The sequence below is a fragment of the Cannabis sativa genome, chromosome 2 (genome assembly GCF_029168945.1).
Source record: "Cannabis sativa cultivar Pink pepper isolate KNU-18-1 chromosome 2, ASM2916894v1, whole genome shotgun sequence".
Taxonomy (NCBI): domain Eukaryota; kingdom Viridiplantae; phylum Streptophyta; class Magnoliopsida; order Rosales; family Cannabaceae; genus Cannabis; species Cannabis sativa.
In genome coordinates, this window is record NC_083602.1 from 7,754,638 (window position 1) to 7,779,406 (window position 24,769).

The window sequence follows — 24,769 nt, forward strand, 5'->3', positions numbered from 1 at the left end:
TGGTAGAATTTATCTATAAAATCTTCTTTGCTGAGAGTGTCACTATGATATTCGATATTTTCTTAAACCAATACGATACCTCTTGTGGAATTGAAGTTATTTGAAAAATGTTTTATCATAATCAAATTCAAAGCTTAATAAAATCATAACGATATTATAAAATAAAATTAATCATACTGATCTTATAAAACAAAATTGAACGTCTTACACACATTGACATTACGAACCAAAATGAAAAAAAAAAAACATTAATTGAAACTTAAACTAAAATGTTTTAAAATGATTTACCATGATATTACTTTAATGAGATTATTTTAGTCCTTAACCTTATATGAAGTTGATCTTTCAATTAACATATTGCTTGCAAAAATGAACAAACAAGCAAAATACAAATAATATATGAAAGGATGGTATCTTTTATTTTATATATATAAAAAAAAAACTCTTTAAATATATAAATAAATAAAACTACAAATAAAAAGTTAGACTAAAAAAACTTTTAAAAAAAGAGTGTAGATAATTTTAGTTGAACTAGCTGAGCTATATGTATATTTTTTTAAAGATTTTTACACTTGGTGTCCTTTTTTGCCATTTTTTTACTTTTTTGTCAATACTCGGTTATTTAAACTTTTATACAAGTTTTATTTTTCAATTTTACATTTTCAAAAGTTTCATAATTACAAATATACCTATCCCCATGCTTATGTCATGGTTTTCTCTCTTCTTACACTCCACCACTTCCATAACTCCTCCTTTCTTTTTTTTTTTATTTTATTTAATTTTTTTTATTTTCTGTTTCTCTTTCTTTGGTTCTTCATTACCACAACCCACGATCATCCCGTCCAAAGCCCTAACCCACGATTTTTCAACCTCCCATCTATGTCACCATCTCCATTATCTTCCATAAGCTCCGTAAGTTGTTCCTCCCACATTGTCTTCTCTTCTTCTATAAATGGCCACCACTAGGTCGGGTTCGAAGTCACCTTCCCCAGCTAAAAAAATTTCTAAAATTTCTAAGAAACCTCCTACAAATTCATCTAAAGTTGATCCTAAGATGAGTTTGAAGCGCATTGCGAAGAAAGGAATGAGTGATGTTGCAGAGCCATCTGGTTCTAAGAAAAGACCTATTCCAAATAAGATTGAGTCTCGTAAGACAAAGAGAGCAAAATCTTCGAAATCTGCCAAGGATGTAAGTTGGGTTATGTTGTTTTTCAATTTTTGTTTAGTTTTTTTCTGGTTGTTGTGTTTTTTCATATGATATTTTGTGTTTTAAATTTTTCCCCTTTCTTGTTTTAGGTTATATCTTATTTTGATTTTGAGGATGAAGTGCATGAAGGGGAAGTGAAGCCTAAAGTTAAATTCAAGGTATTGTTACCTTGAATTTTCTCATTTTCTTAAGTTTAAAATTTTTAATCACCCTTTGTTTTCTTTTTGTCAATGTTTTACCTGTTTATAATGACGATTTTATGTTTTGTCTCATTTTTTTTTTGTATTTCTTTTATGTGTTTTTTGTTGATGTTGTTTTTGTATTGTTCTTTAGTGTTTTTTTGGTTTTTTTTTGCTGCTATTAAATAGTTTATAGCATTATTAGTTTTTCAGTAACTTATCCTTGTTATGAACATTTGTTTAACGGTTTGTTTTCAGTTATTTTTAGGTTGTTTAATTTAATTTCTTAGTTGACAATTACTATTTTAATTTCATTTTCTGCATATTGTTGTTAATATATTGCTTTGAAGTTGCTCATCTTTTAGGATGAGCATATTGGAGTTATTTTTTAAATGTTGTTTTTTGGTTTTTTCCTGGTTGCTTATTTTTTGTTTTGCTTTTTAGTTGTTGCTTGCAATGTATTTATTTAGTTGTTCAAATTTGTTGCTTATGTTTTTTTTTCCTCTTTCAGGTCCATGCTAAGAGCTCAGAAAAGTATGAAGACTTTAACTAACCCAAAAAAAATCCTTCTAAGGTGTCTTTTTTGTGTTTTTTTATGGTACATTTCTATTTTTCCCTTTTCTATTGTTTTATGTCATTTGTCAGTGATGATAATCATTTTTGTGTTGTCGACTTCTTTTTCTTCTTCCTGGTTGTTTTCAAGCTGTTGTACCATTTCTGCAGCCACAAGCTTTGCGTAGTCGGTGAAGTCGAAATATTCATTTACTCCTGTAGTTTTTTTTGTGTTGTTTTTTGGTTGTTGGATGGTTGTCTTTGATGTCACAGTCCCTGTCTTTAAAAAAAATGTATCATCTTGAATTGTGTGTGCAAATAGTTGTTGCTTGGAAGTTGTTCCTGGGTTGTTTTCAGGTTGCTGCAAATTTTCCTGTGCTGAGTTGTTGTCATATGCTGCCATCATCATATTTTTATTTGTGAAATCAACTATTAAACAACTATTTTGAAGCATACGTTAGTTAATAAGGATAAATTAAACATTTCTTGTTTGGAGATCCCAAACAACAATTATTTTACTGGAAAACAACTTATAAACATCTGTTTACAGATTTAAATCCTGTAGCATCTAATTATATGCATTAATATTTTTTTGATGCAATTTGTTGTTGTTTTTTTGTTTAGGTTTATAAAATTTCCTGATCATTTCAATTTTTTCCTGTTTTCCTCAATTTATAACACATTCTCAATTATGTAGAATAAAAAAATAGGAAGAGGTTCATGAAGAAATTGTATTACCTTCAATTCTTTCTTTGATTCGATTATGGGTGAGTTTCAATGATTTCTCAATGTCCTTCTCTTCGATTCCTCTCTTCTGAACTCGTTGGGTTTTTGATTGTAGGTTGTTTTTGCATTTTTTGTACAGCAATGGAGGTTGAATACCTTTTTATTTTTTTTTCCTATATGGATTTTTTGGATTTTTATTGGTTTTTCGTTGAGATCTACATCTTGTTCAGATCTGATTTCCTTGGTTTTTGAAAAAAAATGGTGGAGATTTGGTTGTTTGGGGTTTCTCGGCTCACGAAGAAGGAGGTCTCTCCTCCGTTTTTTATGGTTGGCTGGTATTTTTGTAAATAGAAAGTTTTGTTTTCTTTAGGTTGATTTTTCCTTTTTAGGTTATAAATGTAAATTGCTTCCCTTTTTAGTTTATTATAGAAAAAATCCATATTTTTTAATTAATTTGGGGTAAAATATATTACTATTTGTAATAACTTTAATAATTTATACTAAATATCACACTAAATAAAAAATATTAATTTAAAAAATTTAACATTTTATATTATTTATATCAATAAGGAGAATTATCTCATGTACTATTTTTTTAATTTTTTTTTTTTCAAATTTACGGTTTGGGTTTCTAAAGTGGTTGCAGCGCTAGTTGCAATAGGGAATCTATACGATTTTTTGTTGCAATTTAAGTTGCAGCGCTAGTTGCAATATGGGTTTATGTGTAGAATTACATAAAAATGTAAAAAAATTATTTTGAAGTGTAAAAATAAAAAAAACCCTATTAATAAACATAATAACTATTTTTGATCTAATGATATGTATACTCAATCATTTAAATAGAATGAAATAAAATGATTTGAACTAATTTAGTATAGATTTAAAATTCAATACTATTAGAAGATTTTTACACAATCCACTTAAAATTTGGCTTTTATTTATTTATTTATTTATTATATTTTCACGGATTCATTTTTACAGTTATTTACTAGTTTTTTCTTTGGAAAGTTAATTTTTTTTAGTAATAACATAAAAATAATAAAAAAAATAACATTTTGTATTTTTATAAAAAAAATTAAAATCTATAAAAATGTAAAAAAAACAAAATTATAGTTCCAAATATGACCATAATTTCGGTGGATGAAGTGATGAACCTTGTAAATGGTCTTATTAGGGTCATATGATATGATCATAAATTCCAAAATGTCACATCCTATTCATATTTCCCAAAATGCCACATCCCATAACCTAATTTCAAATATGACCATAAAATTTTTATTCACAAGGTGATTTGTTTTTTTGGACATCAAAATGAGGAAAAAAAACCTAATAATTACAAAATTAGTAGGAAGAAATAAATAAGAAAAAAAAAGAGTGAAATTGTAGGTGAGATTTGGTCCAAAAAGAGGGTGAGAAGGTGATAAGACAAGGAATAGGAATAGGAATAGGAAGAGCGAGTAGTATAAATGCCCAAAGCTTCATTCCATACAATTGCACCCTTGAGGTTCACCTCTTCCTTTTCAATATCAATTGCTTTCGCTCCTTATACCAACCCTCCCTCCTTTCTTCGTTTCTCTTTCCGTACTACTACTCTCAGGTAATTCATATGTGCTGTGCCTTGTGGAATTGTTATATTTAGAGATGCAAATGCAGATATTAATCAAAATTTTAGAATAAGATTGTCATATAATTATTGGTTATGATGTGAATTTGTTATTATGATCAATTTTATTTGCTGTTATATGGTTGAAATTTTGTTTGTGGAACAGAGCAATGGCTTCCCACATTGTTGGGTATCCCAGGATGGGACCCAAGAGAGAGCTCAAGTTTGCCTTGGAATCTTTCTGGGATGGGAAGAGTAGCTCTGATGATTTGCAGAAGGTTGCAGCAGATCTTAGAGTATCTATCTGGAAACAGATGGCTGATGCTGGAATCAAGTACATTCCATCCAACACATTTTCTTACTATGATCAGGTGTTGGATACCACTGCTATGCTTGGGGCTGTTCCCTCGAGATATGGTTGGAATGGCGGCGAGATTGGCTTTGATGTTTACTTCTCCATGGCTAGGGGTAATGCCACTGTTCCTGCTATGGAAATGACCAAGTGGTTTGACACCAACTAGTAAGTTTTTATTTCTCTCTTTTTTATTTTTTGGTTTTTTCAAAAGCTATCAATAAGTTTGCTAACTTTGTTTGAATGGATGACTCAGCTAATGTTGTATATCTTCTTTGTGCAGCCACTATATTGTCCCTGAATTGGGTCCGGATGTTAAGTTCTCTTATGCATCACACAAGGCAGTGCAAGAATTTAAGGAAGCTAAAGCTGTAAGTATAAGAGTTTTACAATTTCTCCAATCTTTTATGCCATCAACTTGTCTAAGAATTTGATAACATGAGGGGAAGTTCCTCAATAATATCTTTTGTTTGTTTGTTGGTAGTTCATTATTAAAAGTTACTTTTAATTTGCTCTACAAATTAATTACATAAATCAGAGATACTTCTACTCTCGCAATTTGCAACTGTTGAATATTGATGATTACAGAATTCAAATACCCAACAAATACTTTCAATTTGCACTAATTTTTTACACAACATATGGCATGTTTTTCACCCGGCCATAATTATTCGAGGGTAGGATCCACTATGTTAAGAAGGTATGCCATGTCATTGTGAGTAAAATCTTGGTAAATTACTTGTGTGCACATATCATTGCTTTCAATCTCTCTATATATGTGTGTATATTTCTGTGTTGTATTTTTTCCCTTACCTTGTGAGAATACAAGATGAATTTGTGGAAACCCATGTCACATGTTGATAGAAAACATTGTTGCTTGTAAATATGTGTATTGTAATTTTCATTATTGTTCCCTAACTTAAAGCTTGAGTTCAATGGTCAAGTCAGTTTTTTTTAATTTTTCCAGCTGAAACTGAAAGTACTATCAAGATCAATTATGGATTCTTTATTCTAGAAATGTGGAGACATTAGAGAGAAGTTTAAAAGGAGACAAAAGGACTTTAAGTTTTTTTATTTTCTTTTTAAAAATATTAAACTAAAGAATACTCAATATTGCGTTTGATTCTAAGATCTAACCAAACTTGGTAACGTTTTTCAATTTAATAATTTGTATAAGATGCTTAATTTCTTCTCATAATACTTGCCTTGCAGCTAGGATTAGATACTGTACCTGTTCTTGTTGGTCCAGTGTCTTACTTGTTGCTATCAAAACCAGCAAAAGGTGTTGAGAAGTCCTTCTCTCTTCTTTCCCTCATTGGAAATATTCTTCCAGTCTACAAGTAAGAATATCATATTTTTTATCAGATGTTACCTCTTTCAATGTTATCTTTTATTAAATCTTGTCCACCAAAAATGGTCTATGCTATGCAGGGAGGTTGTGGCTGAACTAAAGGCTGCAGGTGCCACTTGGATTCAGTTTGATGAGCCCACCCTTGTGAAGGATCTTGATTCTCACCAATTACAAGCATTTACTCATGCCTACTCAGAACTAGAGTCATCTTTGTCTGGTTTGAATGTTATAATTGAATCATATTTTGCTGATGTTCCTGCCGAGGCATACAAAACACTTACCTCTCTAAAGGGTGTAGCTGGGTATGGCTTTGACCTGGTCCGCGGAACAAAGACCCTTGATTTGATCAAGAGTGGATTTCCTTCTGGAAAATACTTGTTTGCTGGAGTGGTAGATGGGCGCAATATATGGGCCAACGATCTTGCATCCTCCATCAGTACCCTAGAGGCACTTGAGGGTATTGTTGGAAAAGGTATTCTTTCTATAAGTTCTTTGCGTTGGTTTAGAATGTTAGTACTGTTCTAGAGGTTTAAGTATTTTCTGCTATCTTTTACATGCTGTAGACAAGGTTGTTGTCTCTACATCCTGCTCTCTTCTACACACTGCGGTTGATCTTGTGAATGAGACTAAGTTAGATGCGGAGATCAAGTCATGGCTTGCATTTGCTGCTCAAAAAGTAGTTGAAGTAAATGCCTTGGCTAAGGCATTGTCTGGACACAAAAATGAGGTGCTTTTTTTTCCCTACATATTATATTTGTTATTCAATATTTTTCCAGACAGAAAATTATACTTAATAGGCTTTTTAATTTAGTTGCAAGCTTATTAGTTAAATTATTTGCATAATAACTTGCTACTTTTTTATGTCTTTCTGATTCTTGAGGAATTGGGATTTAATTTATTAGTTTTGAGCTTTTTTCACTCTATCTTTTGTAATCTATAAATTTTTATAGGGATATTCCTTTCATTATTTTTATGTAATTTTATTATTTAGCTCTAACTGGGAAGACACTGTATGAACAGGACTACATATAAATGTAATGATGAATGTTGCCGCTGTCTTGTTGTGTCATGTGATGATCAGTCAAGTTTGGATTTTACTTTATGATTTTTTTTATATAATTCTACAATACAAGTGAATATATTCAGTGTCTGATTTTTTATTTGTCTCCAGGCTTTCTTTGCTGCCAATGCAGCAGCTCAAGCTTCAAGAAAATCTTCCCCTAGGGTAACAAATGAGCATGTTCAAAAATCAGTAAGTCTTTGTGAAATGTGAATAGATGTCCACTTCAACATCTCGTGTTCTATAGTTTTGATGTGATCATCTTTTCCTTACTCTGGACTGCAATTCTTTGCTTTTAAAGGCTGCTGCTTTGAAGGGCTCTGACCACCGTCGAGCAACAAATGTGAGTGTCAGGCTGGATGCCCAGCAGAAAAAGTTGAGCCTTCCTGTTCTTCCAACTACCACAATTGGATCCTTCCCTCAGACCATGGATCTCAGAAGAGTCCGTCGTGAATACAAGGCTAAAAAGTGAGCTCCTGGCTAGCTGAGTATTGCTATAATTGTCCTCAAAAATTTCTAAATGATTTTGTTTGAACTAACTGAACTGTTATTGGTGTATACATTAGAATCTCCGAAGAAAATTATGTCAGTGCGATCAAGGAGGAGATTAACAAAGTTGTCAAGCTCCAAGAAGAGCTTGACATTGATGTATTGGTCCATGGGGAGCCAGAGGTGATAATTAACCAAATAAAACACTCATTTCTGTATAGTTTTCACATTTATATCTTTTTATGAAGATCTTATTAAACTGCTGCTTTGTCAATCAGAGGAATGATATGGTTGAGTACTTTGGAGAGCAATTATCTGGCTTTGCCTTCACTGTGAATGGGTGGGTTCAGTCTTATGGATCTCGCTGTGTCAAGCCACCTATCATCTATGGTGATGTCAGTCGCCCCAAGGCCATGACAGTCTTCTGGTCCTCATTAGCTCAGAGTTTGACTAAGCGCCCAATGAAAGGAATGCTCACTGGTCCTGTAACTATTTTGAATTGGTCTTTCGTTAGAAATGATCAACCAAGGTAAGATACAAGTATAAATTAATTTTCTGGATATTTATCTTTTCTTTTTACTTTTTCCCTTATTAATGTCTTTTTGCTTTCAGGTCTGAGACCTGCTATCAAATTGCTTTGGCGATTAAGGATGAAGTTGAGGATCTTGAAAAGGCTGGAATTACTGTTATCCAGATTGATGAGGCTGCTTTAAGAGAAGGTTTGCCTCTTAGGAAGTCCGAGCAGGCTTTCTATCTTGATTGGGCCGTTCACTCCTTCAGAATCACCAACTGTGGTGTCCAAGATACTACTCAGGTTCAGTCATACTGATCTATTTTACATGAAGTTCTGTGATTTGTATCCTAAGATAAAAGTTACTTCTAGTTTTACCTACTTTTGAAAATATAGGGAGATTTTGAGAAAATTCAATCAATGTTTCAAATGTGAAGAGTCGCGTCTGGTTGTCTAAATTATTTTGTTGAACAGATTCACACCCACATGTGCTACTCAAATTTCAATGACATCATCCACTCGATAATCAACATGGATGCTGATGTGATTACCATCGAGAACTCAAGATCTGATGAGAAGCTTCTGTCTGTGTTTCGCGAGGGAGTGAAGTATGGCGCTGGCATTGGCCCTGGTGTGTATGACATCCACTCACCAAGGATCCCATCTGCAGAAGAAATCGCTGACCGGATCAATAAGATGCTTGCTGTCTTGGAGACTAACATTCTGTGGGTCAACCCTGATTGCGGACTCAAGACTCGCAAATATACTGAAGTGAAGCCTGCCCTTAGCAACATGGTTGCTGCTGCCAAGCTTCTCCGCTCCCAGCTGGCCAGTGCTAAGTGAGCTCGTTTTCTGCCATTGTCTGGTAATGATAAGTATCTGTTTTTCTACTCATGCTCGAATAATCCATCAACCATTTTAAATTTGGTTGATGTTTTTCTCTTGCAGTAAATCTAGAAGTTTTTGAAATGCTCAATGGAGAGTCTTGATGTTGCATTTTATCATATATCCTCTTGTATCTGTTTTTTCCTTACATGTTTCTACATGGAAGAATTGATTGGAAAGAAGTGAAGAATAAAAAGAATATTTATACTCAATTCAAAGTTTTCAAACTATGAATTCATCATCCAACATATTGAAAAATGAAAACTAAATTAATTAAACACTTAGTACAAAAAACTAACAAGTTCTCCCAACAACAAAGAAGAACCTCATTTTGTAAGAATCTTAAAATTGATCAACACAAGACCGTGGACGAGTCGAATTGTTGGTATTTATATTGAATCTTTGAAACAATTTCATTACGAACAATTTGGCTCTTCATACTACTTGTTGTGATTAGAACAGAACAATCACACTAAACCAAAATACTTATTTAGCCTATTTTAATCAAAGATTATCAAAGTCTCTCAAAACTAAAAATTGTTATCCAATAAGCACATGAGTGACATATGGACAAGTGACGAGAAACTATAAAGAATAATAGTGTTTTTTTAGCTGGTTGCTATTGATCCAACTCCAAGTTGTCCTACAAATCTATCTTATGATCTATTATATTGTAACTTGTCTAGACTAGATTATCCATTTCAATATATATATATATATATATATATATATATATTCTAAATTATTTAATTTTGATTTTTATATACAGAAAAATCTATAAGCTATATAAAAGTTGGCAATACTAAATTACAAAAATGTCTTTAATTTTTTTTTAATTACCATAAAATCTTTTTATCATTTAATCATAAAAGCACTCACATTCATTTCTTCAAATAATTAATCAAGTGATTTCAAAAAGAAAAAATACTAATAATAATTATTCAAATATAATTTTTGTATATTAAATAAAAATGATTTTGTGAACATATATTAGATTGGCCAATTTATTGTAGAATTATTATAAAGTAGGATATATATATATGTTATAAATAGTATTAATTATCTGGATGTCTAAATCTTTTATTTATTACCATTAATGTAATCAACATTCCCTTTTTCTTAGTTTCCTTTTTTCTTAGTTTCTTAATATTTGACTCTTGTATGTGTATAAATAGGAGATCACCTAATGGAATAAAACACTCAGAAAATTCTCATCTCTTCTCTATTTTCTTTGTCTAAATTATAATATTACATAATACTAATATTTCATAATACGTTATCAGCACGAGACCAAGGTATGACAATATTTTTGTTATGTGATCTCGAATTGCTTCAAAGTCATGATACACTAAATATATATATATATTTATATATATACTCATCTGACTGAAACACATTCGAGTTAGCCATTTTTTTAATGAATTAATATTTATACAATATATGTTTATGCTTATATATATCTATATAGATGCTTATATATTATATATGTGTGTTGATTTGTTTATCATATTATATTGTTTAATCTTATTATCTTATTCTATATTGTACTGGGCACGTGCCTGTCGTACGGCAAAACACCTTGCTGATCTTTATCAAGCATTTGTGAAAGGAAATGAGAAAATAGAAGCAAATTTTGCCTATCAAGATGATGGTTTTCTCAAAGAGCCTTTGGATATTACACACTTAGATGTTGCAGATTTTTTTAATGAAGATCTCATTAATAACAACATGAATATCGATAATGGAGATGGGAATGTCCACAATTAGTCACTTTTCTTTGTTATGTTTTTTTTATTATTATCATTTATTTACTTTAAGGTGTTTATTTTATTTGGCATGTAATGAACTTTTATTATTTAAGCATTTATATTTTGAACTTATTATGTTTTTTTTTTTGTTAATGAAGTAATGGACATTTGTCATTCTATACATGATTCTACAAATAATAGTGATGATATGTGTTTGGTGGATAGCGCAACCACTCATACAATACTTAGAAGTGATAAATATTTTTCAAATTTATCAAGAATGAAGGCAAATGTTAATACAATATCAGACACTGCAAATTTAATTGAAGGCTCCGGAAGAGCCATTATATTGATGCCTAGAGGAACAAAAATTATTATAGATGATGCCTTATTATCCACCAAATCAAAAAGGAATCTGTTGAGTTTCAAAGATATACGTCGTAATGGATATCATATTGAGACAATAGATGAAAATAATTTTGAATATCTTTGCATTACATCTATTGTTTCAAGAAAAAAATACATATTAGAAAAATTACCTGGTTTGTCTTCAGGTTTGTACGTTACACGTATAAGTACAATAGAAACTCATGTTATTGTGAACGAGAAGTTCACAAACCAGAAAAATTTATTTGTTATTTGGCATGACCGGTTAGGCCATCCCGGTTCAATTATGATGCGTAGAATAATAGAGAACTCACATGGTCATCCATTGAAGAACCAAAAGATTCTTTTATCCAGTGAGTTCTCATGTGCTGCTTGTTCTCAAGGAAAGTTAATCATTAAGCCTTCACCGGTAAAGGTTGGAATTGAATCCCCTGGATTTCTTGAACGAATTCAGGGCGACATATGTGGGCCTATTTGCCCACCATGTGGACCATTCAGATATTTTATGGTATTGATAGATCCATCAACTAGATGGTCACATGTTTGCTTATTATCTACTCGTAATGTAGCATTTGCAAGATTGCTTGCTCAAATAATCCGATTACGAGCACAATTCCCAGACTATGCAATCAAGACAATCCGCCTTGATAATCCTGGTGAATTTACATCACAGGCTTTTAATGATTATTGTATGTCAATAGGGATAAATGTTGAACATCCTGTTGCTCATGTACATACACAAAATGGTCTAGCAGAATCATTTATTAAGCACCTCCAATTAATCGCAAGACCATTACTTATGAGAACAAAACTCCCAATTATAGCTTGGGGACATGCTATTTTACATGCTGCGGCACTTGTCCGCATTAGGCCAACATCATATCACAAATTCTCCCCACTACAATTGGCTTTTGGTCAGGAGCCAAATATTTCCCATCTAAGAATCTTTGGTTGTACAATATATGTTCCGATTGCTCCACCACAACGAACAAAGATGGGTCCTCAAAGGAGGCTGGGAATATATGTTGGGTATGAATCTCCATCTATCATTAAATATCTCGAACCCACAACTAGAGATGTATTTACAACACGTTTTGCTGATTGTCATTTTGATGAGACAAGTTTCCCAGCTTTAGGGGGAGGGGAAAAGAAACAGCTGGAAAAAGAAATTATATGGAATGCACAATCATTATCTCAATTTGATCCTCGTACAAATTAATGTGAACTTGAAGTTCAAAGAATAATTCATTTGCAAAATATTACAAATCAATTACCAAATGCATTCACTGACCCAAAGAAAATTACAAAATCACATATTCCAGCTGAAAATGCTTCAATTCGAATTGAAGTCCCAGAAGGAGAATTAATTAATGATTCTAAAGCACATTTGAAACGTGGTAGACCAGTCGGTTCCAAAGATAAAAATCCTTGAAAAAGAAAGGGAGCAAATAATCAAGATGGCCCTAATGAAGATGCTGAAAATTTCGAGGAAGATGTTGACATAAACAAATCTCTTGAAGAGATTCAGGTACCTGAAAATATTAGCAATAATGAGATCTCAATAAATTATGTCAATACGGGAAAAGAATGGAACCGACTCGAAGTAATTGTCGACAATATTTTTGCTTACAATGTAGCGCTAGAAATTATAAATGAAAACGAGGATCTTGAACCTAAATCTATCAAAGAATGTCAAAATAGAAAAGATTGGCCAAAATGGAAAGAAGCAATTCAAGAAAAATTGAATTCACTTGCTAAACGCAAAGTATTTGGACCTATAGTCCAAACACCTGAAGGTGTGAAACCCGTTGGATACAAATGGGTATGTTTACGTAAAAGAAATGAGAAAAATGAAGTTGTGAGATACAAAACAAGACTTGTAGCTCAAGATTTTTCTCAAAGGCCAAGTATTGATTATGAGGAGACATATTCTCCTGTGGTGGATGCAATAACATTAAGATATTTGGTTAGCCTGGCTGTGAGTGAAAAACTTGATATGCGATTAATGGATGCAGTCATAGCTTATTTATATGGACCATTAGATAGTGATATTTACATGAAGATCCCTGAAGGATTTAAGATGCTTGATGCATATAATTCAAGCAATCTAGAAATGTGCTCAATTAAATTACAAAGATCATTGTATGGATTAAAACAATCAGGACGCATGTGGTACAATCGACTTAGTGAATATTTATTAAAAGAAGGATATAAAAATGATCCTATTTGCCCATGTGTTTTTATAAAAAGTTCAAGTCCTGAGTTTGCTATCATTGCTGTATATGTTGATGATTTGAATATTATTGGAACTCTTGAAAAACTTTCAGAAGTTGTGGAATATCTAAAGAAAGAGTTCGAAATGAAAGATTTAGGAAAAACAAAATTTTGTCTTGGTCTACAAATTGAGCATTTAAAATGTGGAATTTTCATTCATCAGTCAACATATACTGAAAAGATTTTGAGATGGTTTTATATGGATAAATCACACTCATTGAGTAGCCCAATGGTAGTTAGGTCACTTGATGTAGAAAAAGATCCTTTTCGACCTAGAGAAGAACATGAAGAGCTCCTTGGTTACCATATCTTAGTGCAATAGGAGAATTGATGTATCTTGCTAATTGTACAAGACCTGATATAGCTTTCTCTGTCAATTTATTAGCAAGATTTAGTTCTGCTCCAACATATAGACATTGGAAAGGGATTAAGCACATACTTCGCTATCTCCAGGGTACTATTGATAAAGGATTATTCTATTCTAATAATTGTGGGTCACAACTTATTGGCTACGCAGATGCAGGATATTTATCTGATCCACATAAAGCCAGATCTCAAACTGGCTATTTGTTCACTTGCGGTGACACTGCTATATCCTGGCGGTCAAAAAAGCAAAATCTGGTGGCTGCTTCCTCAAATCATGCTGAGATACTTGCAATTCACGAGGCAAGTCGATAATATGTTTGGTTAAGATCAATAACACAACATATTCGAGGAACATGTGGATTAACATCTAATAAAGAAGTACCAACAATTCTCTATGAAGATAATGCTGCTTGCATCGCTCAACTTAAAGGAGGGTACATTAAAGGAGACAGAACTAAACATATTTCACCAAAATTCTTCTTTACACACAATCTTCAAGAAAATGGTGATATCGATGTTCAACAAATTCGATCAAGCGATAATCTTGCAGACTTATTCACGAAGTCATTACCAACATCAACTTTTGAGAAGATAGTTCACAAGATTGGAATGCGTCGATTAAAGGATCTCCATGAATGCCAAAATGAGGGGGAGTAATTTCATAATGCACTCTTTTTTCCTTGACCGAGTTTTGTCCCACTGGATCTTCTCGGCGAGATTTTTAATGAGGCAGTTATTATGGACATCCAAGGGGGAGTGTTATAAATAGTATTAATTATGTGGATGTCCAAATCTTTTATTTATTACCATTAATGTAATCAACATTCCCTTTTTCTTAGTTTCTTAATATTTGACTATTGTATGTATATAAATAGGAGATCACTTATTGGAATAAAACACTCAGAAAATTCTCATCTCTTCTCTATTTTCTTTCTCTAAATTATAATATTACATAATACTAATATTTCATAATAATATATATATTTTTTATAGATTAAATACTATTTTAGTGTGATTAAATCTTAAAAAAAAAATTGTGTGTATTTGTCTTACATTGCTCATATGTGAGTGATTTGTGAGATTTATATTATACCAAGTAGTAACTAAGCTATAATCTTACAATAGAATTTTAGTAATTAAATAAATACTATTTTGGTGTCATTAAATCTATAAAAAAAATGATAAATAAGTTTTTTATATTTTTTTTTTTGTGAATTATGACTTGGATAGAGTAATTTTGCTTTTCAACTGTGAGTTACTTACTATATATACTTAGGGTGCGTTTGGAAAGCCACAATGTAATTAGATTTGTGTGTAATTGGAGGTAATTACACAATTTGGTATGTTTGTCTGACCATGTAATTACAATGTAATTGTGTAATTGAAAGTAATTGAGGGGTTCCAATTACGCTCTCCAATTCTCAGGGCCCCCATGAGAATTGAATGTAATTACACTGTGTAATTACTAAAAACTTTCCATATTAAACATTAGCTATTAATAAATATTATTTTCCCATGTAATTACTAACTATTTTGCCAAACAAGATATTAGAAATTCATATGTAATTACCATCTCATATCCAAGCACACCTTGCATTTTAAAATATAGTGTAATTACTAAACTGTGTAATTAATATTTTAAGTTTCATTCACTTATATACCATTTATTTTTCTTTGACGAATTAAATATTTAATGTTACTTATCAAGTTAGAGATCCTAAAATGGTTTACAATATTTTGATAAATTTTGAATAATTGATTATTACAAATTAAAGTTTAAATGTTATACTATGAAAATATTTTATACATGAGTGTAATTTACTATTTAAATTTAAATGATTGTTTTTTTTAAGATAACCAAAAAATTCTTTTATATATTTATATTTAGGGGCTTATATATATGATGCAAAAATAGGTGTGCCGATGCATCTTCGTTATGTTTATATATGTATAATCTTTTTTTTTTTTTTAAAAAAAAAAAATAACAATGTACATTGCAGTTATTTAAAATATCTTGTAAATTTTTAATAAAATTTTAATAATTTATTTTTTTAAAATTTAGTTCAACATTTTGTTTCACTCTTGTATTAAAATTAATACGAGTGCAAAAAAAATATTTAGAATATATTTTTCAATACTATAAATTATTTAAAATATTTTTAAAATATACAGAATATATTAAATAACTAAAGCGTAGTACATCATAAAACAAAATGAAATTATTTCACGTACTAAAAATACGATAGGAACATAAATTGTGTAATCAATTATTTTGGTGTATTCGGAGCTTCTCTTTATATATATGTGAGTAGGGATAGTTTTATAATAATTATTAAATTAAATTATATGAGATCCAATAATCATATTAATAGTGGTATAATACATTACAATATTGTTAAGTGTCAATATATCTTTATATATATTAAAAGTGCCTATCTAACGGCATTTCTTGTTTAACATTCTTGGTTTAACAGAATATACTTAAAAATAAAAGAATATTCTGTTAAATTTAACGATTAGGTTTGATTTTTCGTTAAAAAATAAACCCAATAATTAAACCTAAAAAATTAAACAATCTTTTAAATAAACAATCTTTTAAATATTAATAATCTCTTTTTAAATTAAAAAAATCATCTTAGCCACATATCTCTCTAACAAACCTATCTTGGGAGAATATTAATAATTTTTTTATTTATTTTTTAAAAAAGAAAAATATAGATAAAATATCTAGAAAAGATAATATAAAAGAAGATTAATTGTGTTGGCTTAAAGATTTTTGGGCTTGGGCTTAAAAAAATAATAATAAAAAAAGATGAAATGGGCTGTAATTAGTATTTACCTTATATGTTTGTGCTTATTTTTAGTTTTATTTTTAATTTTACCACCAATAGGAGAAGGTTGAAAAATATTAGAATATGAAAATATTATTGGTGCTTATTAGTAATTTGCAAAGAATGTGAAAGTCTATAAATATATAGTTGTGTAGCTATTATTAAATATGAAATGAGATAATAGAACTTTTTTCAATTAGAAGATTAATGTACATTTTACTATTAATAACATACATTATTATAACACAACTATGTTTTACTTACTAAATATACTGACACATATTTTATTTTTATAAAACAAATCGTTCAAATAATTATACTATTTTAATTATTAATTAAAATAAAAAACTAAAATATTAAATAAAATTAACACTACATGGCATGGCACGTAACAATCACCTAGTATATATATATATATATAAAAAGGAAAGTTCAAACAATTTTAAGTGGCAGCCTATCTTTCCTTTCTTGAATTGTCTAATTTTTGGTGATTTTCTTAATCTATATTTTATATACAATCATATCTTATAATAATAATAATAATAATAATAATAATAATAATAATAATAATAAAAATTACTATAAGTTACAAAAAAACCTAACATATGTGTCTGTACATATATATATATTGATTATATCTTATAATAATAATAATAATAAATATTACTATAAGTTACAAAAAAAAAACGTAACATATGTGTCTTTACATTTTCTATATGAAAATGTGTATACATATTAATAATTGAAGGAAAAAAACAATAAAGAAAATCATAAATGGTGTTAATATATCACCATAATAATTAATTATAATCCATTTTCAGTTACACCTCTTGAGTGTTGGGATGGCATCTCACTCATCACTACTCTATTTTTTTTTTCTATATATATGTACATGTATTTGTTTTTTTTTTTTTTTGTGTAGCAATAGTATGTTGTATATTTTTATTGGGAAATTTGATTTTCTATACTTAAAAAACTTAATTTTTTTTTTAAACCAATACATTTTACACTACAAAAAATATGACACTTTTTTCAAAACCCCAAAAATACCCCCTCATAACTCAAACCCTTTCTCTCTCCCTAAAACCGAATGAAAAAAAAAAAAAGGCCCAGGTCCGATGGGGTCCGACCAATCGGACCCTATGGTCCGACCATCGGACCACTCTCTCTCTTCCTCTCTCTGAATGGGGTCCGACCATCGGACCTGGGCCTTTTTTTTTTTTTTTTTTTTTTTTTTTTCTGTTTTCATTCGTTTTCAGAGAGAAGGGGGCTGGGGCTGGGGCTTCGACCGCGGTGGAGAAGGGGGCTGGGGCTTCGACCGTCGTTGGGGTTGGGGTGGCGATTCGTGGGTGCCGTGGGTTGAGCGGGGGTTGGGGTTTTCGTGGGTGTCGTGGGTTGAGCGTGGGTGAGGGTTGTCGGGGTTGGGGTTTTCGTGGGTGAGGGTGGTGGGTGCAGATAAAGTCGGCTGAGAGTTTGAGGGAAGAGAGAGAAAGGGTTTGAGTTATGAGGGGGGGGGGGATATTTTTGGGATTTTCAAAAAATTGTCATATTTTTTGTAGTGTAAAATGTATTGGTTTAAATTTTTTTTTTTAAATTTTTTAAGTATAGAAAATCAAATTTCCCTTTTTATTATGATCTATCATGGTGTATATACTGATGTAAATATTGTCATATTTTTTGTAGTGTAAAATGTATTGGTTTAAATTTTTTTTTTTTAAATTTTTTAAGTATAGAAAATCAAATTTCTCTTTTTATTATGATCTATCATGGTGTATATACTGATGTAAATATCATTATATGTATTTTCGTTTATGGTCTAAGGGATATATAATGGATCAAAAAGATATTCTTGTGTAAATATGTATTATATATAGATAGATAGATACTCTCTCATCGGAACTCCATAAAAATTGATAATGTTGATGTTCGATGTTGGTTCAATAATGTTGATATTCGATGTTGTTGTTTCTTCTACAAGGTAAGACGACTTTTGGACCAATGGACATATTGTTCCAAGCATCACAAAAGTAAAATTTTTTATCTATTATTTTAATGAGGCTAGAGCATTACTTCATGCTAAGTAGTGTCAAACTATTCGCCAATTTCTTTTTATTGAAAATTTGTCAATTTTTATTTAATATAATAGATCATAGTTGATATAATAATCTTTCCCTTTTGATTGTGTAAAGACCGCATATGATTAATATTTTGAATTATTAAATAATTAGGGTTTATGTATGAGATTTTATTATTATCAATAATATTATGATTATGGAAATTTATTTGAGTGCATATATATTTATTATGCTGTCTATGTAATTTCTCAATTTCTGTGATTGTGTTCGGAAGCTGTGGAAAGCGACGTTGGGCCATAGAGAGTCGCATTTTATAATTTAGAATTTATTCGGGAAATCATTGCTAAGTTTTAGCGGAGTTGGTATTTTCGGGGTGTGGTAAATGACCAATTTGCCCTTGGGAGTTGGTGACTAGCTTTATTAGTTAGAAGGGTAATTAGGTCTTTTCTTTTTAAAACCCTTGTTTTGGCTTTTAGTGTTTAATGGCTGCCTTTTTATTTTGTTGACTTTGATTTTAAAATTAATTAATTAAGAAAAGAAAGAAATCAAGGAAGATAAGTTAGAAGAAGCTTAGTAGTGAAGTTTCTATCTTCATCTCACTTTCCCTCTCTCTTTCGATCCATCAACCAGCAAGGAAGGAGATTATTTCTTGCTGAAATCTTTGAATTCTAATTGAGTTTGAAGTTCCAATTCAAGGTATTTTCCTCTTGTTCTCCTCTCTTAAGTTTTCTCTAGTCTAGGTTAGGTTTTTACTTGTGAATTTAGGTTCTGTGGGTTTGTGTGAATTGAAATGGTATAACTTGGTATTCTGGATATGGTTTTAGGTTGCTTGAGCTCATTTTAATTGAAATTGAAGGTTAATTTAAGGTTTGAGCAAGGTTTGAGTTTGTGAACTCAAACTTAGCTCTCTAATGGTGGATTGAAAATCTGTGTTAATTGTTGAGTTTTGTTGATTGGAACGGTATATTTTAGTGTATACGGAGTGATTCTGGAAAGTTTTGGAAAATTTGGGGATGAATTGAGGTTGTGGGGTTGGAATTTTGGTTCCCAGACCAGAACCGGAATTCCGGTTCCTGGGAGCCTGTGTCAACCGGTCGACCGGTTGGTCCCAGGAACCGGACTTCCGGTTGGGAACCGGCCTGCCGGTTGGGGCTTTTTCCCGAACCTTAATTTTTCCCGTTTTTAAGTATTTTAGGGTATTGTCATCCTTTTCATCGATAGGGTTAAGCTTAGTTTGTATTTTAAATCCCCGATAAGTTTTTTTTAGCGAGTCTCTCATTGAATTTCGAATATTTGGTTTAGGGCCCTGTAAAACGTCGAGCTGCACTTCCACTCAGGCTGACCGGCACACTTGAGCAAAGAACGAGGTAAGATAGCGTAAGAATATATATACGAATGTTTATGCTTGTTTTGGATGTTATTTTAAGTACGGTGTTACCAACACGAGTACCCAGGGTACGTCGTGTTCGTGGTACAACACTTAGTAATTCTCGGGAGTACAATCAGGGCTCTACCAACACAAGTACGGAGTTGGTACTTTAGTGCATTTGGTATAGTAGTCGTACTACCCTTAAGAACGTTCTTAATCATTTGGTGAGCTTCGTTGTTAAGCTCAGGGCAGCTTAACCATAAAGCTGGTCACGTGTTACTTTTATTTAATTCTTGCATATCTTGCGAGTACGTTGACTCATCAGTTTGCTACCTTGTGTAGGTAAAGGAAAAGCAAAGCTGGAGGAACAGTGAGGTGGAACTCGGCATGATTGTACATATCGCGGCAGTGCAACCCGGAGGGTTTCGATCTTATATTATTTTGAGTCTGTATTTTGGAAATGCATGTCCGCTAAACTTTTAAAAAAAAAAATATATGTATATGTACATATTAGTAAAATATTTTAAACTAGTATTTTGATACTCGGGATCCCGATCCGCATGTTTATTAATATACAAATTATTAAAATAAATTTCCGAGTTTATTATTATAAAATGCGGGCGTTACAGTTTGGTATCAGAGCCACCGGGTTGTTCACTGATGACCGTCAAGATATGTACAATCAAGGCCAGTGTCGAGTTCAACTCACGGTTCCGTAAGCTTTATTTCTTTTTGCAAATTGTTTTAAGATATGTGGTGTTGTGTATATGATTAAATAAATATTAATTGCGGTCCTGAAATATTTGACCACTGTCTGACCTACGTGCCTTGTGGGTTCGCAGGCTAAGTCCTAAATAATGGACGACCAGCGAAACGTTAGAAGGCAGGGTGAATTGGTTGAGACTGGAGGTGGTCGGGGTGGTAGAAATCCCCAAAACCCCCGTGGACGCGGTAGAGGCCGCGGTCGAATTCCGAGAGGTGGACAGGAGAATCCACCTCAGGCCCCTGTTGATTGGGAACAAAGGTTTGCTGAAATGCAAACTAGAATTGAGCAACAAGGAGAAGAGATCCGGCGACTCAGACAACGGGATGCCCCTGTTGAGCCTCCCCTGCAACCGGCCGTTGCAGTTCCTGCAGTCCCTGCGGTGCCAGCTGAGCAACATGTTGCTGGTAACCGCATGGAGCCTTTGTATGAGAGGTTCAGAAAACAAGCGCCTCCAGTATTTCTGGGAGGCCCTGATGTTTTAAAGGCGGAGCAGTGGTTGACTGTTATTGAGAAAATATTGAACTTTATGGGAGTAGCCGGAAATGATAGGGTGGCATGTGCCACGTTCCAATTTCAGGAGGATGCCCTGATTTGGTGGGAAATGGTATCCCTCACTAGGGATGTGACTAGAATGACCTGGGAAGAGTTCCGGGAATTGTTTAACGCCAAATATTACAATGAGGCGGTCCGCAGTGCAAAGCGGAAGGAATTTATTGAGTTGGTACAAGGTGAGAGTATGTCAGTGACCGAGTATACTACCAAGTTTGATCGCTTGGCCAAGTTGGCCTCCGGAATTGTGCCAACAGATTTCAGCAAGAAAGAAAAATATTTGGCTGGGCTGAATGCCAAAATCAGACATGACTTGGTTATTACAACAAGTGATACTACAACCTATGCAGAAATGGTTGATAAGGCTCTTCGAGCTGAAGGAGCAGTTAGATTTTTACAAGAAACCCGAGAGTCTTCTGGTGTTGGTGGGGCTACTACTCTCCCTATGTCGGGTCCTGAGAAAGAAAGTGGGGGTTCTACCTTTGAACAGAAGAAAAGAACTTTTCCATCTTCGGGAAGTTCAGGGCAAGGTAAAAGGTTTCGAGGAAACCAGAATAGAGGAGGACGTCAGACCTTTTCTTATCCTGAGTGCCCGCGTTGCAAGAAGCATCATCCCGGGGTTTGTAACCGGAGAGCCTGTTTTCAGTGTGGTTCGGTGGGACATCTCAGGAAAGACTGTCCTCAGTTGAAGAAAGAGGAACTAAAGCCTGAGGTCAGACCTGTACCTGCCCCTGCACGTGTCTTTGCTATTACTCAGGCAGATGCTGCTGCCAGCCCTTCAGTAGTTGCAGGTCAGCTTCTAATCAATGGTTTTGTTTATACTGTCTTATTTGATTCGGGTGCTACTCGGTCTTATGTATCATCAAGACTTTTAGATCAGTTTGTTAGACCCAGTGAGATTCTCGAGACGGGGTTTGGAACCCTGTTGCCTAATGGGGAATTGATTATTTCAAGAAAGTGGATTAGATCAGTAATAATTAGAATTGAAGATAGAGAATTGAGTGCTGATCTCGTGGAGTTGCCATTGACCGAATTTGACATTATACTTGGTATGGACTTTTTGTCTAAATACTCTGCTAGTATTGATTGTAGACGGAAAATGGTGACTTTTGAACCGGAAAATGAGGAACCTTTTGTTTTTGTTGGTTCGGTTCAAGGTTCTCGTGTCCCTAGAATCTCAGCACTGAAAACTAGGGATTTATTACGAGATGGATGTGTTGGATTTCTCGCAGTGGTAGTGGATTCCAATAAACCTGTGTTACTTGGGCCAGAAGAAGTTATTGTGGTTAAGGAATTCCTGGATGTGTTTCCCGAGGAATTGCCGGGATTACCACCTCAGCGTGAGATAGATTTCATCATTGATTTAATCCCTGAAGCAGAACCTGTTTCAAAGGCACCTTACCGAATGGCACCTGCTGAATTAAAAGAACTAAAGATACAACTCCAAGGGATGTTGGATCTAGGGTTTACTCGGCCTAGTGTGTCACCTTGGGGAGCCCCTGTGCTATTCGTGAAGAAGAAAGATGGAACTCTTCGTATGTGTATTGATTATCGGGAGCTGAATAAGTTAACCATTAAGAATAAGTATCCTCTGCCCAGAATTGATGATTTGTTTGACCAACTTCAGGGTAAGAGTGTATTCTCAAAAATTGACTTGAGGTCTGGGTATCATCAATTGAGAATTCGAGAAGAGGATATCCCGAAGACAGCTTTTCGGACCAGGTATGGTCACTATGAATTCCTGGTTATGTCTTTTGGGTTAACAAATGCTCCGGCAGCTTTTATGGATCTCATGAATAGGGTATTCAAGGATTTCCTCGATAATTTTGTAATTGTATTTATCGATGATATTCTTGTGTACTCTCGGTCAGAAGCAGAGCATGAGCAACATCTTCGAATGGTTCTGCAGCGACTTAGAGATCATAAACTCTATGCAAAGTTCAAAAAGTGTGAGTTTTGGCTGTCACAAGTGTCTTTTCTGGGGCATATTGTTGGAAAAGATGGAATTATGGTTGATCCAGGAAAGATTGAAGCGGTGAAGAATTGGCCTAGACCTAAAACAGTCACTGAAATTCGAAGTTTTCTCGGTTTAGCGGGTTATTATCGGCGTTTTGTGGAAGGATTTTCCAAAATTGCCATGCCGTTATCTGAGTTAACCAGGAAGAATCAGCGATTTATATGGTCAGATAAGTGTGAAAAGAGTTTTCAAGAGCTGAAGCAACGATTGATCACAGCTCCTGTTCTAGCCTTGCCTTCTGATCAAGAAAAGTTTGTGGTGTATTGTGACGCTTCAAGGCAGGGTTTAGGCTGTGTGTTAATGCAAGCAGATAAAGTCATAGCTTATGCTTCTCGGCAACTGAAAGATTATGAGCAGCGTTACCCAACTCACGACCTAGAACTTGCAGCAGTGGTGTTCGCCTTGAAAATTTGGCGACATTACTTGTATGGTGAAAGGTGTGAGATCTATACTGACCACAAGAGTCTCAAGTATTTCTTCACTCAGAAGGATTTGAATATGAGACAGAGAAGGTGGTTAGAATTGGTGAAAGACTATGACTGTGAAATCCTGTATCATCCTGGAAAGGCAAATGTTGTGGCTGATGCCTTAAGCAGAAAAGGACCTGATCAGATATCCAACATGGTTATGATTTCCTCTCAGCTAGCCTCAGAAATGACTAGAGCAAACATTGAGTTGGTGACTGAGGAATTATTTAATCTGACACTTCGATCATTTGTTGGAAAGAATCAGAATGGCTCAGTTAGAAGATTCAGAATTGACTAAGATTCGAGAAGATGTCTTAGCAGGCAAAGCTAAGGACTTCTCCATTGCTGACAATGGGATGCTGTTGTTTAAGACACGAGTGTGTGTCCCTGATTTTAATGAACTTAAGAGAGAAATTTTAGAAGAAGCTCATGCTACCCCTTACTCATTACATCCAGGAACCACCAAAATGTATCAAGATTTGAAGCCCTATTTCTGGTGGTACGGGATGAAGAGGGATGTAGTGGACTATGTCACTAAATGCCTAACACATCGGCAAATCAAAGCCGAGCATCAGCGACCGGCAGGGTTACTTCAACCGTTAACACTTCCGGAATGGAAGTGGGAAGACATTGCGATGGACTTTGTGGTTGGCTTGCCTAAAACCACAGGATTGTACGACTCAGTTTGGGTCGTGGTGGATCGCTTTACAAAGTCAGCACATTTCTTACCTGTTAAGGTAACTTATTCAGTGGATCAGTATGCTGATTTGTATGTAAAAGAAATTGTTCGTCTTCATGGGGTACCGAAGTCAATCGTTTCAGATAGGGACCCTAAATTTACCTCAAAGTTTTGGATGAGTTTGCAAAAGGCTATGGGAACTAATTTAAAGTTCGGCACGACACTTTCATCCTCAAACAGATGGTCAATCTGAACGAACCATCCAGATACTTGAAGACTTGTTACGAGCTTGTGTTATGGACTTTGGAGGGTCATGGAGTAAGTAT

The 24,769-nt window shown here is 33.2% G+C and overlaps 3 protein-coding genes and 1 long non-coding RNA gene across 4 annotated transcripts; all 4 read left to right on the plus strand.

Moving 5' to 3' along the window:
- Positions 1–833: 833 nt before the first annotated feature.
- Positions 834–3,239, plus strand: LOC133033913 (uncharacterized). Its single transcript, XM_061108979.1, has 2 exons — positions 834–1,189; positions 1,297–3,239. The coding sequence occupies exons 1-2, from the start codon at positions 953–955 to the stop codon at positions 1,378–1,380; spliced, it is 321 nt and encodes a 106-aa protein (XP_060964962.1). The 5' UTR covers positions 834–952; the 3' UTR covers positions 1,381–3,239.
- Positions 3,240–3,869: 630 nt separating this feature from the next.
- LOC115718912 (5-methyltetrahydropteroyltriglutamate--homocysteine methyltransferase 2) lies at positions 3,870–9,127 on the plus strand. The gene is made up of 12 exons (XM_030647729.2): positions 3,870–4,261; positions 4,434–4,787; positions 4,903–4,990; positions 5,832–5,959; positions 6,051–6,442; positions 6,534–6,697; positions 7,142–7,222; positions 7,332–7,498; positions 7,597–7,702; positions 7,798–8,048; positions 8,132–8,333; positions 8,505–9,127. The coding sequence occupies exons 1-12, from the start codon at positions 4,131–4,133 to the stop codon at positions 8,871–8,873; spliced, it is 2,433 nt and encodes an 810-aa protein (XP_030503589.2). The 5' UTR covers positions 3,870–4,130; the 3' UTR covers positions 8,874–9,127.
- An 8,627-nt stretch (positions 9,128–17,754) lies between these two features.
- LOC133034701 (uncharacterized) lies at positions 17,755–21,180 on the plus strand. The gene is made up of 3 exons (XR_009686088.1): positions 17,755–19,292; positions 19,899–19,963; positions 20,308–21,180. It is a non-coding gene; the product is annotated as an uncharacterized LOC133034701 (long non-coding RNA).
- A 77-nt stretch (positions 21,181–21,257) lies between these two features.
- Positions 21,258–24,590, plus strand: LOC133034096 (uncharacterized). The gene is made up of 5 exons (XM_061109116.1): positions 21,258–21,817; positions 21,950–22,071; positions 22,438–22,732; positions 24,024–24,476; positions 24,587–24,590. The coding sequence occupies exons 1-5, from the start codon at positions 21,258–21,260 to the stop codon at positions 24,588–24,590; spliced, it is 1,434 nt and encodes a 477-aa protein (XP_060965099.1).
- Positions 24,591–24,769: the final 179 nt, after the last annotated feature.

Coding starts and splice junctions, on each gene's coding strand:
- LOC133033913 (XM_061108979.1), top strand. CDS start 953: ATGGCCACCACTAGGTCGGGTTCGAAGTCACCTTCCCCAGCTAAAAAA. Junction 1,190..1,296: donor CTTCGAAATCTGCCAAGGAT/GTAAGTTGGGTT, acceptor TTCTTGTTTTAG/GTTATATCTTATTTTGATTT.
- LOC115718912 (XM_030647729.2), top strand. CDS start 4,131: ATGCCCAAAGCTTCATTCCATACAATTGCACCCTTGAGGTTCACCTCT. Junction 4,991..5,831: donor AATTTAAGGAAGCTAAAGCT/GTAAGTATAAGA, acceptor CTTGCCTTGCAG/CTAGGATTAGATACTGTACC. Junction 6,443..6,533: donor TGAGGGTATTGTTGGAAAAG/GTATTCTTTCTA, acceptor TACATGCTGTAG/ACAAGGTTGTTGTCTCTACA.
- LOC133034096 (XM_061109116.1), top strand. CDS start 21,258: ATGGGAGTAGCCGGAAATGATAGGGTGGCATGTGCCACGTTCCAATTT. Junction 22,072..22,437: donor CAGCCCTTCAGTAGTTGCAG/GTCAGCTTCTAA, acceptor GTTCGGTTCAAG/GTTCTCGTGTCCCTAGAATC. Junction 22,733..24,023: donor AAGATACAACTCCAAGGGAT/GTTGGATCTAGG, acceptor TTTGTTGGAAAG/AATCAGAATGGCTCAGTTAG.